Here is a 17,264-nt window from a genome sequence, read left to right as displayed (position 1 = left end):
TGGCAATTTAAAGCCCTTACTGCTAAAGTTGCAAAAGTGTAAACTTTCTTCCCCCATCTATCCAATGCTCTAGAATCTCTGTCAGAGGGGACTGGATTTTTTTGCAATGGAAGCCTTAACCCCTTTGGGACCCTGGGAAATGGTTTCTGGGTCAGCAGAAGGGTTTTTATAAAGAAACTTGTGAGAGTCAGGGACTCTATAGTACTTATCTGGTTTGGCTGGTGCAGGGGGCAAAGAGATAAGCTGGATTCAGAGAACACATCATCCACAATATCTAAAACAGGCGGAATAGCAAGGGGCCTGTGCTGAGGCAATAAAAGGAAGTCCCTGAGCCTTTTCTTGGATTCTGAATAATCCTGACTTTCCAAATGGAAATGTTCCCTCATGGTATGTAAAGTTTCCGCAAAAGAGTAATCCTCAGGAGGAGAGGTTGAAGGGATAGATTCTTCAGCATCAGAGTCCTCATAGGGGGGTAGAGAGTATCCCTGGTCTGAAGAGGAATCAGAGGAAATGGAAACCTGATCAGAGGAATCATAGTCTGTATCCTGCCTAGGCCTTTTCTCAGGAGGGGGATGGGAACCCCTGATTAGAGTAATGAGATCTTCGGCTATTTTGAGCATCTGTTTCTTAGGCATGGAGGACTGTCCAGGAGAATGCTGTAGTTGCTACTTTGCCTTTAACAGTGTTTTTGTCTTGGCTGGTGCTTTAATGATAAGTTGTGAAGGTCTGAAAACACCCTCAGAAGCCGATGCCGGCTCTGGACCCATCTGAGGGATTAGTTTCCATAGGCCCAATACCTTGAGTTTCCAGAGGCCTAGATGTCTCCACGTGGGGGTCGGAGGCGGCCTGTGGCTCTGAGGTAGCCGGTGTCAGGGGCTGTGAAAGCGCCTCACTGAGAACCGGTGACTAGCCTAGAAGAGGTTTCGTTGTCGGTTTTGGAGCTCGGATGCCTGTCTTTATCCTTGTCCTTGCGTTTTTTATGAATGGTGGCCGTCTGTTGTTCCGAGGGCATTGTATAATTGAACCTTCGGCCAAAGTAGTGTACAACAAAATCAAAACGTTGTTTTATAGTGCGTTTGTTAAATCTGGCACAAAACCGACAACTAGTGACGTCGTGATCAGGGCCTAGGCATGGAATACAGTAAGAGTGGAAGTCCTTCCTTATGAGGTATTTGCTTCCCACAAGAAATACAATTATTAACTTTTTCTGACATCGGTCTGAGGCAAGAAAAAAGTTTCCCCAATGGGGTACTTTGCTTTATTGAAGACTTCGGATCTGAAATTCGACTTCGAAAATCTCAGGAGTCGGCCGACCGGCACTTGCCAACTGCTTTTGCTTCGGGCACTGCGCAGCAAGAAAGACTGAAGAAAATGGTGTCGGATGCATCTTATATACCCCTAGCGCACTGACGTCAGGGAAGAAGCGACAGCAACCGACACCAGACCTAGACTTTGGAACTCTGGCCGACTGCGGGACTGCCTGACGGCAAGATAACCCAAGTGTAATGACTGTAGCTGTGTAACACGATGAACATCTGTAAAAAGAAGAGTAATTTATGTATGGCATGGCTATATTACAAAAATACCACCTGACAGCATTCCACATTCATGGATAAAGGACTTCTTACAGATGTAAAAGATACACCCTACATTGATCAATTACATTACAGTGACCATAAAACAGTAAGTAGCAAACTAATTTGCAACTGAGCCATGACAAAAGGCAAATTACTATTTCAGAGATAAACATTCAAAGGGAAATATTCCAGGATGCCTCTTGTCATGATTCTGTTCTGTCTCGTCCATAATACATTAAGCTGTTTACTTAAAATATTAGGTTATGTTTACAATTTGGCTTCCAAAAAATAACCTTATTTAAAGATTTCTCATCTACTTTTTCCTGAGAGACTAAAAATTGTATAGCTCATCAAATTACTTCAAAGCACAACTACAAATGGTTAAAACTTTCTCAGATGATACAAGAACAACATTTGGTCTTGATAAATATGCCAAAAAATAAACATTTAAAGCAGGAAAACTGCAGCACCAAGAAAATATCAACCTTGATCAGGAATGTGATAGAAAGGAACTTCAGCAAGAGGTAGGACACAAATATTGGGGATTAGATGAAGGATAGGTAATAAAACATGAACATATGCAAATAAAGCTTAGTAAGGAATACTTCAGAAGAATAAAACTAATACAGAAAACTGCTTTGACATCTAGGAATGAAGTTCAAGCTATAAAAATTTTGTTCTAACTTACAGTTTTGGTTTATTTGACTGGCCCCAAAAAGTTACAGTTAGAAAAGAAAACAAGAAAAACACTTCATACTTATGAAATAATATATAAAATCAGTGCATACCAACATTATATTCCTTGCACTGAAGGAGGTATGAGCCTCTTTGAAACTGATTGCATGTTCAGATCTGCAATCCTGGGACTGCACACATCTGATGACTTCATAAGATCCAAACATAGTGTCAGTTTTAAAACCTGAAAAGTAATCCTAAGATGGCATATTTGCTTTGTTTAGCAGAAGCATTTCTGTGTCAAACAGAAATGGAAACCAAACCAGAAGTAGAAAAAAATCAGTCAACAAAAAAGAAAGAAAGAATCCAAGGAAATGGATCAGATAAGGAAAAAAAATATGGAAAATTCATAAATATTTTGGCAAGTGCAGAGATCTCCTTATACAACCTCATGCTGACCAAGATTTGATGCAGGAATTGTTAAGGAGTGATGTGATGAAATGAAACTGAAAGATGAAAGTTTAATAACGGCAGCCCAAAATAGTGGGCTACACACACATTGGTTTACAAAGTTAATTGAATATGTGGGAGAGAAAGACAAAAGCAGGTTTTTTAAAATTTGGAAATAGTTGCATATCTTGTTGTTGGGTCTGATGCACACTAATTTGGCAAGGCTGTTGCACTGATTCTGCAAAAACTACAATACTGAAGTAGCTAATCAGATTTGAATACATGAACAACAAAGCATTAGACAGCATGATGAAGTGTACATCACATGAATCGCCCATTACCAGCAGTTCAAAAACCAGATGCAAGAAAAACAGATATTGTAGTCCATGAAAAAAGACAGAAGTAGATATGATCATTGAAACTGCTACACCTAGTGATTACAGTGTTTTACGTACAGAGAGAGAGACACAAAGTCATAAAAATACTAAGATTTTCAGGCAGAAATGACAGCAATGTGGAAGAAAGATACTCAAATGGTTCCAATAACAGTAGTAGAAGCAATATGTCTAATAAAAAAAATAGTGCCACACTTAGATATGCTACCAATACATGTAATTACATATAAATTACTGGAGGACACACTTCTGGGAACATTTAGTGTGCTGATAAAAGCCCTCAGGGCTAAGATTGAAACAATACTAAATTTCATGATCTCTAACTGTACCCTGATTTAGGAACACAGGGGCCATTTCCATCATGGCATTATATACCTAAAAACTTGGAGAAATTAAACACAGGATAACGTTACTCCAGTGCAAAAAGACGTGTGTTAAGAGAAGTTTAAGCAATACTTCAAAACAAGTACAATGTTTGTACCCATCTAAAAGAATACATACTAAATATATGATTTATGACAGTAAAACAGACTTGCCTTGTGGGAAATACTTCATTTACTTCCAATTAGAAGCTGAAAGTATAATACAGCACCATTTCTAAAGTACTCTTACACTACAATTCAGAGAAACAATGTCCCTCTACCATTTTTACTGCACTTACATATGCTAATGTTCATTCACACTTTAATTTATATACATTCTAAAAAAATACCTTTTAAGTTAACATACCAATGAAAGTTGAGAAACAAATGCCCACAATCTCTACAACAGTGAAATAAGATTCAGGAATAATAGTCTGTCTCTACTCAGGTTGGCCATCACAATCTTCCTCCAAGCTACTTACTTTAACTTTTACTTCCTAAACTTGCATCGTTACTAGAAGATGATGTAATAGGAATTTGTGGTTAACCAAAAAATGCTCTTAATTGCCTTAAATGGCCTTATGTTTTGGCTATGCACCCAGACTGCCCTCAAGTCATACTAATGAAATCCTCTGTAGGATGGATGATGCAATGCAAGTATCTCAGTGGCTGTATACATACATCTAGCCAAACACTTCAATAATGATACTCCTCTTATATATGCAGTAATGAATGTAGGTCAACCCTTTGTACTTCCAAAACATGCTGATGAAACATTTGTTTCTCTTGAGTAAGGGCCAGGGAATCACCAACATGTTAGGTACCTCTTCCAGAGTACTTCAGAAATCTGTTCTAAGCTTCTTCTATTTTCAGTATACATAAAACTCTTATCTCTCAACCTTACCGAATTCCTCTGTATTTACTGGCTTTGAAGGCAAAATAATGGGGTGCCACGAATTTCCGAGTGGCCCCTTTAATTCTTGATTTTTTATTTATTTTTTCAACTTCAAATGTATGGCTTACATCACACACATTGTCAGCTTTATGAGGCAAACTGCTCGTCTCATCTCGGACTGTTAACTTTGAAACTGGAATAACGCCACCAACCAGCAGTAACAGCAATGAGTGGAGTGGACTGCACACTACAAGTTAGTTAAGTTAACTTTTAACTTCTGTTCTGCCCTCCCCTATTCACAAGATGAGAAAATTTACCTCTTCAACATCCAGGCAAGTAAAAAAGAAAAACGCGTATGTATGCCATTGCCAGCCTAATACAAACTGCAGCAAAGGAATCGGAAACTATTCTGAAATCTGCTGCAGCCTGCTTCTTTTATTTTTAAAAACAGTTAGTGATACTTTGCTTTGTAATGTGAATGCGATCAGTATAGTCACCATGCATAAAAGAAACAGATTTTGTCTGAATGCATTACTGTTTTAGCAAGGGAAGCAAAATAGGTTGGTGGGAAGCAAGGCAGAAATGCAGAGGGCTGTATCTGAACTATTGAAGCTTAAGAGTATCTGAAAACTCTGGCAATGGAAATTAGATACAGTAAAACCTGTCAAATTTGCCAATATGAAAATGTACCTTGATAACAGTCCTTCTTAAAGACAAAGTCAGGAAAAGCATTATCACATGTCATGATCACTTTTTATCAAACTGAATAACACATCAAGGGAAAACAAAGAAAAAGAGCAGATAAAAGCAATTCAGTCATAACCACGAAGGCAGCATGAATTCATGAAGCCGTTACCGCATAGACGCACCATCGTTTTTTGATTTAGTCCAGCAGTCACGGAAAGGAAAGTGAATTACTCAAAAAGAAATGATGGCCTATTCAAAGTCTTCAGCAGTCTAAAGCCGTGGCCATTTGCCTCTGAAATCTACGACCGTATCACTTTTGTGTGTGTGTGTGTGTGTGTGTGTGTGTGTGTGTGTGTGTGTGTGTGTGTGGTTGATTTCCCTTTTTACAGTTAGTTGACTGGGATATCATCAACCCTTTCTCCAGTGGTTTTCATACATCCGTTTTCGTCAAGGTTTACTGAACATTTTTTTTTCTTTTGTTATGGATCTTTGGAAAATTCTGAGGAATAACCATCTTGGCCACAGTGTTTTTAAGTCTGCATTTTCACTCAGTCTCTGCAATTCAGGACTTGCACTATGCTGCGGTAGCGTTGTCGCCTCACAGTAAGACGCTGTCGGTTCGATTCTCAGCTAGAGCGTCTTCTGTGTGGAGACATGCGTGAATGGGCGTACCTTCGTTGAAGGTTGTGCATTAGGGCTGGCAACTCGCCACGTAAAAATCAACTACCAATCATTAGCGGACCTGAGTTCCGCTGTGGCGACCCCTAACTGGGAAAAGCCGAAAATACACACACACTAAAGAGTCTCAGCATTTCAAATGGTTACCATCAGTGAACATGCGGAAAAAGCTTGATATCTGCAGTTGTTTGTGAATAGGTAAGAGTTTATTGAACTAAAAACCAACACAGTAAATCTAATATGAGTAAATTACCAAGTTTTTAATGCTGTAGGGGACAGCTCTGCAACTGAGTATATCAAGAGGGACGGGAAGACTGACTAATTTTATTTTGAACGTTTGGCTTGTTTTGCAGTCATAAAACTTAAGAAAAAGATTGACAGTCTTTTCACATCTATCATAAACACTATGTAACCTCGCTTATGACCTGTGAAATTGTATTTCATAGTAGAGGTTATAATCTGTGAAAATTAAGTGAAACATTTTTTATACAAGTAAGGGCAGGGATATAGCAAATTAGCACAGTTTTAATGCCATCACTTAAGGTTTATTAAACACTTAGGCTTTTGCAACAACAAATGACAGGATGTGAGCTTTCAGCAATTCAGAGCTACAGGTGTACTGTGCTGTAACATGACTTGTACTTTGTATACTTTTTTTTTACATATAGGAGGACCGTTCTTACTTAACATTTTGAATTATTGCAGTAAATGCCTCCCCTCAACTGTCATACCTGAAACAGCTTTCTTAAGGATCAAACTACAGGCTCAAATAAGTAACTTTATCATGCCACTTAAGTCAACAGAGGTCCTGCTTAACTTTTATAGTAAAGGAAGGCTATCCTGCAATACCTGCATACTGACTGTATTAGTATTTCTGTTATGGTGGTTACTGTTTAATAAAACATTATAGTCATCTTCCTTGTTCACTTAAAATGGAATATCTCACATGCTGAACTTTTAGTAATAGATAGGTAACAGTCAACAAATCTGTGCGCTTCCACGTCTGTGCCTGTCTGCCTCTGGGTCTGTTTCTGTGCCAGGGTGTCTCCGTGGTCTTTTCTATGTGCCAAGATAGACTTTGGCCTTCCCCACTGGTTTGAAAGTACTGCTTTAAAAAAATGTTTCCCTAAGCAATGGTATTTTATGCCGTGGTGATTTGGTGCAGTTGTGTTCTTTGATTAATTTAACATGTTATATATGTCTAAACTTCTCACACGAGATCTGGAATTATAGAGGTGGCAAATGAAGGTTAAAAACAATAAACAAATAAAATAAAAAAATAAAGTTAGTTATTTAATCGCTTCCAAAACAATATCAAAAACATCACTAATTATAAAAAAGTTAGGAATAAACTAGTAAGCTAACAGCAGTTTGATACCTATTACAACGGTAGTCAAATAAGTAATAACTTTGAACTGCTATGGTTTGACAGCTAGCTCAATAACTATCAAACTAATACTTTCACCCAGCTGCAGTGGTATGTGGAACCATAGTTGAGATTATAGGCCACAACATCCAAAATCTTTTAGCATGTACTTTCAAAAATAAAAAAAATAGAGCTCATGAGAACACACTGGCAAACAATCTCTACCAAGTCTAATATCAGCTTGCCTGGACAGCTGACAAGGTAGCTGTCATACTGTTGCACTTTCATAGTTTTAAATAAGTTTAGGGTAGTTTACTCAAAATATGATGATGTTAAGAAGCTCTACACTCATATGCATATGGTTCATAAAGAGTTTGTATGTCTATTTTAATTTTTTATCATGATTTATAAATTATCAACACAATGCTTAATGCTTATGCAATTTGAAAAAGATGTTCATATTTCTGAAGGCCATTTGCTAAACTATTTTGACTGCATTAACAACTGCTGGCATCACCAAGCTGCAAATGATTGCTGGAATACAAACTCAGAACTGCACAATACAGACACAGTTTACCTAGAGTAGCCACAGAAAACCAGACCTTTACCAGTAAAAAAAAAAAAAAAAAAAAAAAAAAAAAACATCAATACTTACCCAATAGGCTTGCTTGCTTTATGAAAATCCTTTAATACTCTTTCAACTTCTGGGTTCAGTTTACAATTTGTCCCATCCACTGCAAAGGTAGACCTGATGCATAAATAAAGACAATAATGTAAACAAAATAAAGTCTCAGATTCCTTTACACTCACAGCTTCAGGTGTGGTCAAACCCTTCGGCTGTAGGATTACTACAACCATGAGTTAACAACATGATGTATATTGAAGCTGGAAGACTAGCACACTGTTATCACTACAATATCCACTAAACAGATCCAAATTACTACTTCGGACATTTAAAGAATTAACTTTCCTTTGCATGGTGGCAAAGACTCAAACACAACAATGCAGACAGCATTTGGATAACCTTCTGGTGCACAAGGATGTGTTTGTGCAACTACAGCTACAGCAGAGGCTGCTTATAATGTCTTACCTGATAATCCACAGTGGGATAGACAAATACAAGACAAGAAAGAAAGGACTACTGACAAAGAACTGGACCAAGGTGACTATTATTGCACAGAAATCTCAGAAAAGGGCCTGGGAATGAGGCTTTTCTGCATTTAATTGTACCCATTTGTACCACTTCTGACAAAATTACTAATCCATCACTAATTAGCGACACACAGTAATTAATACCCTCTCCCAGAATGTAATGTCATCATTAATATGGCATTCTATGGTTAGAAATTAGGAAGACTTGACTATCACAGGATCAGTGTTAAAGAAAAATAGAGGTCATAACAGGATCTAAAAAATGTAGACCTGCAAATGAGAAGCATAAAAGTTACACTTGTGCAACACAGAGTAATATCAATTATTAATCTATGTGAAATGCAAATGAAGTTCTGACCAATGTCCTGAGAGCCGTTAGCATATGTCTTTTTTTTTTGGCACTTTCATCCACCATTCATCATTCCACTGGCCAGGAGCCCCTGATACCTGTGTCCAATCAGCCTACCAGCTGCTGTCCCCCACATCCAGACTTAATCCACTGTACTGTTGGGGCCAGACACAGAACAAGGCATAAGGAGGCTCAGCTCATCTGTGCATCCATCCCAGGGGGGATACTTTAGGCCTTATTCATTTCAATCCCCACCTCCTATTTTTGATTCCATGGTTTAGCCTGTGGGTTAATGGAGACTTGTGGCATTTTGCCCCACCTCAGCAGCAGTTCAGCCATGTCTCCACCCTTAAACACCTCTTGTAGGTAAACCTACCTTATGCCATCCCCAGTCTCCATCTGGGATGGTCAATGTGGGCACCCATGGATCCACCCACTCCTGGGATGGTAATGTCCATCCCTCCCTGCCCCTCCATCTTTCACCTGGGCCTTAGCCAGGCTTTATCCCTCAATGCCACCAGAGCTTTTATAGAAAACACAGGTTTTACCACTATGCCTCAGAGATGCTATCTCTGTCAAAAAATTCTGATCATCACATCTCAAAGGAAATGGACAGCATACCATCATTTTTCCACCAATAGTGGCATACATGAAGGACATGCACCACCTGAATAAGAAACCAAGTAAACCAATTTATGATGTACTTTTGGCATCCAAGACAAAGTTAAAGACTACTTAACTCTTTACAACAGGACTACAAGGTGTGAAGGCAGCACTATTGCTCATTAGCAAGAGTCTGAATAACAGAATGACCAATGTAAGTATCAGGAGGACACTGCTGCACACCATCACTGGCAGGAAGAGAGGAAATAAAATGGTGATGCATCTTCCATCAACATGGAAGTCTCCAGGAAGAACTAAAATTCCTGCAGATATTTGTACATTAGGAGAGAGAGAAAGTGATGAAGGAATGGAAGGTTTTACTTAACAGTAATTTTAAAAAGTGGGAAGGATACCAGCATTCTGCAATAAAACTGTGGTGGCTGTACAGCCTGAAGAGTGTAAAGACCTTTCAGATCCAGCTTCATATATATTAGACTCAATTTTAATATCATTACTATAAAGTGACTTTGCCTATGCTGGCTAATAATATGGCAAAAGTGTTGCCAAATTTCATGGTTATGAATCAATATGGTTTTGTGAACAGCAGGAAATATCTGACATTACTAGGAGCAATGATGATCCCAAGGGAAACAGAATACAAGAAGATGCTGTTATTGCTAGTGGGTCTTGATGCAGAAAAAAGCATTTGATAGAGTCAGCTGGGATGTTAGGAGTACGGCAATGGTAGCATTTGCATTCCCTGCTGTTAACTAGGAGGACAAATGAAGGGACGGAGGCAAGAAATAAGGTGTTCCTCTCAGACAAGCTGCGTCTGAACAGAGGAACAATGGGGGTTTCCCCTTTTCTTTGCATTATATTTAGAGCCACTGGGAAAGAAAATAAGGGGCCTACAAAATTCAAGGATATAAACTGCATGATAATCAAGAATACTTAGCTTTATTTGCAAATGCTATTCTGTACTTGATAAAGGAGTTGTGCAGTATTCTGAGACACCTTCAGGTCTTTTTGAGATATAAAATTACTGAAGATAAAAGCTATAGCAGTAAACTACGTACTAATACGCTAATTGGTTCATCAATACCCATATTTATGGGGCATACTATGAAATAGTTTAGGCGTGTGGATTAAAAAGAATTCTGTTATGGCAGCCAAATTTATGTGGGAAGAGATTAAACAAAAGACAATACAAAACTGAGAAATTCAAAGCTCTATTATGGATATGGATATGAAGATGCAAGCAGTAAAAATGTTTTTAGTCCTTCCAGTTTTATATACAGATCAGGCATTTTTTAATCATCTAGAGGAGAAGTCGTGGACAATAATTAATAAACAGATGACATAACAGGAGAGAAGTTGGACTGTGCAGCAAACAAGCCAATGTAGAATGGTGTGTAATGCTAGAAAAGCAGAGGGTGGACAGAGAGAGAATTCCTCTTTGCAAGCTGAATAGAGGTTGTAATATTTGCATGTCAACTAAATGCATATTATAGTGTTTGGTTAAGGGAGGGGGTGGAGATAAGAGTTCAAATTAACAACCCAAATCAGAGAATCAGATTTAAAGGGACATGAATCTCAAAAATGACAATGCAAGAAGTTAAGAAATGGCAAACAATCACCATTAAAACAGAACACAGCACGGATTTGAGACTACTCTCTAGGAATGTCAATGGATTGGTAGAGGGAAGGAAAATATTTTTTTTTAGCCTATATGTCAAAGGGCAACACAGACATTGCACTACTACAAGAAGTCAATCAGTATGAAAGAGCATCACGGATTTGTTAAAGAAAATGGAAGAATAGGGTAATATGAGAGACTAGAGAAAGAAAGAGATAGACATTAATACTAGTTAGGAAAGGTCTACATGTTAAAATAAACAAAGAAAAGGTAGACAAACAGGCAACATTCTTAAAGGAACTTGGCATGGCCAAATAATAGTGTCAGTATATATATCTCACCTTAAACTAAGTGAGCTGAAATGCCAAAAATAATGGGATGAATTGAGTTCCACAGAGGATTAATGATTTTAGGTAGAGATTGGAATATGGTCATTAATGACATTTCAGGGGATCCTCAGAAAACAATCCAAGAAAAGGAAGATGCTTAGGAATTATATTGCTCTTATAAACTAAGAAAGTTGCTAGAACAAGTGTTACCATTAGCATGAATTTTCTGAATGGCATGAAGTCTGAATTTGAAATGTCTGTTATTGTTTTCGGACTTCAATCCTCAATCATTTGCCAGAGAAATCAAAGACTTTATGAGGAAGAGACCAAAAACACAAGTCAAAAATCTGGATATTTTGCAAAAATCTATACAATTGAGGGGTATTGTTCAGCAGATTTCTTTTGCAATACAAAGGACAGAGAGAGAGGCAAAAAGACTTTACACACTTTACAGGGAAATCAGCAAGTGGTTAAGGATAGACTACCAAAGAACATATACATCTACTGAAAAAACCTGGAGAAACAGCCCGTAATACTGTTGGATCATGCCCAGGTCCAGACAGAACTAAAAGGGAAAAAAAAAACACTATTCGGGTAGACACTGCCTCTCTCTCACATACCTGCTGATTGGCTAATGGGACCTTAACAGATAATACTAGGGAAGTAGAGAATAATGATACAGACTTAAGAGCATGAAACAGCTATAAGCCAAGAGTAAGAATCATGGCAGAGACAAAGCTGTCTTAAATTTGGGGAGCTAGTTATGCTAGATATTTGCAAGCAGTTAAAGAGATTAGGGGCATGCAGAAGAGGAGGGATCAACAGAACATCAAGACTGACTAGAAATTTTAAAGGAAAATGGATGACTATTTGGACAGTTTAAATGGATATGGAATTAAAGTGCCGAGAAGAATATACTTTAAAAATAACCCTAAGAGGACTGGGTTACTAGCAGAAAAATTAATGCTTCAGAAGTAGAGCAAATGATAGCAAAAGTTAAAGACACCATCCCAGGAATAAAAAAGAAAAATTTGAACATACTGCAGAAATCATCAAATTATTATACAACATTTTACACAGAGGAATATAAAGCAGAAAAAAGAAGGGAAAACAACCCCTAAGAAAGGTAGGGACGGTATACCATCTGAAATATGGAAGAAATTTGAAAGCTGAAGTGTAGAGAAGACTGGTCAACAACATTATTAAAAAGGAACTTATTCCCACCTCTTGGAATACAGCAGTCATGCTGGTAATACCAAAGGAAGGAAAAGAAAAGACGCAACAGACCCATATTCATTTAAAATCATGATTATAAATTTTTCACCACAATATTGGTAAAGAGGTTAAATAATATACTGCCCAGATTCATAAACTTAGATCAACACAGGCTTGTGGGACAAGGCAAACCTTTGACATTAGCAAACTACCAATGATGTAAACGAAATGCAAAGGAAGAAGGAAACAGGCTAGTGATAGTAGGACTGGATTCAGAGAAAGGTTAAACTGGGCGACCCTTACAGGAAACATTAAAGACTTGAGGGTTACAAAAGGATTTGATAGTACTAATTTTTAGATTACTTGAAGGGCAAAAGCAAGGCTGAAATGCAATGAAGACCATCAAAATTCATATACATAAGAGGGATAAGGCAGGAGTATCCATTATCGCCTCTACTATTTGAAACATACTCAGAACTGTTAGCAAATACAATAAGACAATCAAAAATAGCAGGATACAGATGGTGTGACATGAAAGAAACTTCTAAGAAAGCAAGGACAAGCCATAAACCCAAAAATGGGAATTTGGGAGTATGTACAGAACAGACAATAAAAAGTCTTATGTACACCAACATTTAAGGCAAGGTATTATTCACTTGTTACCTCAAAAAAAATTTCAAAAAGAAATGGAAAGGTCAGTTATCATCAAGGGATAGGAAAGCATAAGTATAGTTGTGTAACACTTACCAGAATAACAGAAGCCCTTCACTTCCATTGTTGCAGTGTTCTTCGCCTAGGGAATCTCCTGCCAAAGATAGCCCAATGTCCAGCCAGTATACCAAAGCCTTTAGGCTTTATAGTGATGTACGTCACACATATGCTCCCCGTACAACACTTAGGACATAAAGGTGACGTACAAATACATACATTCAGAACTGAAAAAGATAGAAGACCCTCAGGGACAAAGGACAGCATGTGCATCCAGAAGGAAACAAGAAGGAAGGAGGACCCCTCAGCCAGAACAGCAACAAAATACAGGGCAAGATCTCGGAATGAGGGGGGAAACAGGGAGCGACCAAATACTGCAACAGTGAAAAAAAGGACATCTATTTTTGTGGTAAATTTTTACACAACCTTACTATGTCCTTCTACAGCACTGTTGCAGTATTCTTCACCTAAGGGGTAATACTAGAGCTAAAGAGGAAGGCACAAAAAACAGTCCTCTACAAACTCATGCAGGATAGCCCTGGCCAAAACACCCAACTTGCAATGTTTAGTAAAAGTATGAACAGAGGACCAAGTAGCAACCACAAGGATAGAACTGGAATACAAACCTTTGAAAAAGGACCAGAGGAGGCAACTCTCCTAGCAGAATGTGCATGTACAGATGAGAAAAGACATTTGGCATGAAAGGAGTAACAGAAGGAAATGGCCTTAGAAATCCAGGAGGAGAAGGTTTGTTTAGAAACAGCCAAACCCAAAGTTCTGGTATAAAGAAAACAAAAAAAACCTAAAGTTATTTGCAAATCCGAACAGCTTTATCTAAATAATATCTGAGCTGTCTATGCAAATCCAAGGTGTGAAGAACATTCTCAATGGCAGACTGCGGAGAAGGAAAAAAGGAAGGATGATGAACAGATTGATTGAGGGACACCTCATTGTCCTCCTTGGGGACAAAGAGAGGATTAGTATGAAGAGACACCTGTCACTATGAAAAACTAAAAAAGGAGAAATAGCCATGAGTGGCCTGACTTGTTTAGACACACTCTTGGCAGAAGTTAAAAGCCAAAAGAACAGTCTTCCAAGTACAATCTTGTAAGGAAGCTGAAGAAGCAATTTCAAAAAGGTGCCTGGGTCAAATTTACAAGTACAAAACTGAGGTCCCAAGAAGGTGGAATAGGCTTCCTGGGAGGTGTGATATGAAGGAGACTTTACGAAATTGCTTGACCTCACACCGAGAGACCAGAGGAGGATTCAAGGGCAGACGAGCAGAAATTACTGACAGGAGAGCTTTAACTGAAGAATATGCCAACTCAACATGAAGCACATCACACAAATGAGAACCAGAGGAAACTCTACAGATAGAGGATCCTGATGGCAAGAGAAACAGCAGGTAGAAAGTATTTTCCATTTGGACATACAGGGTTTACTGGTAGTGAGTTTCTTGGCCTCTTGCAGAACCCGGAGAACATCCTCAGAAAAGAAGTGCCTAGAAGGGATCAAAATTCTATCACCCACACTGTCATTGAAGAGTGGACATGTGAGGATAGACAAGATCATCTCCTGTCTTGTGTGAGAAGATCCACACAGTGAGTTAACTTTTAGTGACTGCCTCTGGCCAAATGAAAAATAAGAGGGAACCAATGTTGTCTGGACCAAAAGGGAGTCACCAGCAAGATTTGGGGACAACTTGTGGTAACAGAGGAAGGAGGAGAAAAGCGTACAGAAATATTCCATCCCGAGGAAAAGGCAGGGTCTCCACTTTCCAAGTCAGAAGACTTGGGATGCTGGGACAGACTAAAAGTAAGTTGTCTACTCAGAGGGGAGGCAAAAAAAGATCTACCTGAGGAACAATCCACTGATGGACAATGTCTAGGAACAAATCCCTGTGAAGCATCCATTCATGAACTTGTGTTCTGGACCTGTTCAGAGAGTCTGCCAATAGATTGTACTCTGAAGGAATGTAAACAACCTGAGGAGTCACTTGATGCTGGATAGCTAGATGCCAGACCTTAAGAGATAGTCTGCAAGAGAGACAAGACCTTGTGCCCCCCCCCCCCCCCCCGCTTGTTCACACACCACATTACTGTGGTACTGTCTATGAAGACTTGAGGTGCTTGGGATGAGGAGGGAAGAAAAAATTTGCAGAGCCAAAAACACAGCTCTCATCATTTATGTTGATATGATCAGACCTCTGACATGGAGGTCAGAGACCCTGGACCTTTAGCGGGCCAGAAGCAGCTCTCCGCCCCTCATCCAAGGCATCCATGATCATCCCCTGAGACAGAATTAGCACTTGAAGGAAAGCCCTTGATTGAGAGAAAGAATCGATAAGCTCACCACTGAAGCTTAAGCTTAAGACAAGGAAGAAAGGGAACTCTGGGGGGTGGCAATGTGAAGCCACACTGATTTGAGGTAACACTGAAATTTCCTCATATGGAGCCTGGTGATACATAGTATGGGAATGGTGGAGGCCATAAATCCCAGAACCTTGAGAAATTCCCTGGCTGTGACAGAGGACAAAGGAAGAGGAGATTGGAAAAAGGTTGGCATGCACAGACCCTTAGGGCAGAGAGTGATGCCAGCATGAGAACGGTCTGAAGCCTGCGTCCAAGAAAAACATGATCAAGGACGGCATCAGAACTGATTTCTGGAGGTTTATGGTCAACCCCACAGTTTGTAAAAGACAAATGGTAAACTGGAGACTCTACAACAGCCTGCTTGGAGAAGGAGCTTGAATTAGCAGATCGTCTATGTACGAAAAAAAACAATGTTCCACGCCAGAGGTTAACTACTCCCTGGTCAGATCCGACCACAACCTAAATCACCCTAGACATCAATATCTTGCCCCCACCCCCCATTAAGGAAACTACCCTAAAAAATGACATGTGGCAAGCTTCACAACACCCATACAAACGAAAAATAGAGGTATGACTGCTGAATCCTATACAAATGCACTGTATAAGCACATATATGAGTGCATGGATCGTGCCATCCCCAACAGAACCAAGAAGCTATCCTCCAAAAAATAGGAAGCCAATCTGGTGGTCCCCTGCCATAAACAAACTCTACAACAGAAGGAAGAAGCTTTTGCAAAAAAGAGTAAAATCCCGATTGCAGGAACTCCCTGGTCAGCCTCAGTAAAAAGCAGAGATCCCTCATAAAATCCTCCAAAGCTAGTTACGAAAATAAAATCGCCACTGATTCTAAAGACAGCCACAAAGCATTCTATAGCTATGTCAAGAATCTCAATGGCGACACTCAGATCTACTCTGAGCTACAGCACAATGGCACTAGAAATACAGAATCTACTGATATTGTCAACATCCTGGCAGATAGGTTCAGTGCAAACATCACCCCCCAAAGGGCCCAACATGATACCGGAAGAATGCAAAGCCCCTTAGTCACAGCTGTACAACTAAAGACAGCACTCTCCAAAGCCAAGAACACAGCATTCATGGGACCTGACAATATCCCAGGCTGAGTTATGCATGAACTACAGAATGAACTGGCACCCCACCCAAGTACTATGTTCAATCATAGCCTCACTTCAGGCTTTGTGCCTACCGAATGGCGCACAGCAATGGCTATCCCACTCCACAAAGGGGGCGCCACCATGGAACCTGAGAACTACCACCTCATTAGCCTGACGAGCCTGGTCTGTAAGGCCATGGAATGCATCATCTTGGAGTTATCAACAAGGACATAAGTAACCTCCAAACTCTGGACCCCAATCAGTTTGGGTTTGTAAAAGGTAGGTCATGTCTCCTAAACTTGATTGACTTCTTTGAGAGCCATGGACGAGGGTAAAGTGGTGCACACCGCCTATCTTGACCTCGCCAAGGCTTTCGACACCATCCCCCACACCGGAATTATAGATAAACTCACTAGACTGGGCATAAATCCCCATGTCACAAGATGGGTGGCCAACTGGCTCACTGAGAGAACCCACACAATGAAAGTAGCAGACTCCAAATCCAACTTCAGACCAGTGACAAGTGGAGTACCATAGGGCTCAGTCCTGGGTCCTATCCTGTTGGGCAGCTACTTCTCAGAAGTCCAGGCTAATACAGCAGGTCTTTGGCTAATGAAGTTCACAGGCGACTGCAAACTAGGTGCCATAATAGAATTGCCTAATGATGTGGACATTCTAACAAAGAGGCCTCACTGAGACT

General features: G+C 39.5%; 1 protein-coding gene across 1 annotated transcript in view; it reads right to left on the bottom strand.

The window, feature by feature from the left end:
- LOC122802738 (glutamine amidotransferase-like class 1 domain-containing protein 3A, mitochondrial) overlaps positions 1 to 17,264 on the bottom strand; it is a 219,190-nt gene that overhangs the window by 37,829 nt on the left and 164,097 nt on the right. The window contains exon 5 of the mRNA XM_044072503.1: positions 7,741 to 7,833. Within this exon, the coding sequence (XP_043928438.1) occupies positions 7,741 to 7,833 (93 nt within the window). The remainder of the gene's footprint in view (positions 1 to 7,740; positions 7,834 to 17,264) is intronic.

This window comes from Protopterus annectens, chromosome 5.part0, assembly GCF_019279795.1.
Source record: "Protopterus annectens isolate FY-2018-M chromosome 5.part0, PAN1.0, whole genome shotgun sequence".
NCBI lineage: Eukaryota > Metazoa > Chordata > Ceratodontiformes > Protopteridae > Protopterus > Protopterus annectens.
The sequence above is the reverse complement of the archived record's forward strand: the minus strand, read 5'-3'. Positions and strand labels throughout refer to the sequence as shown.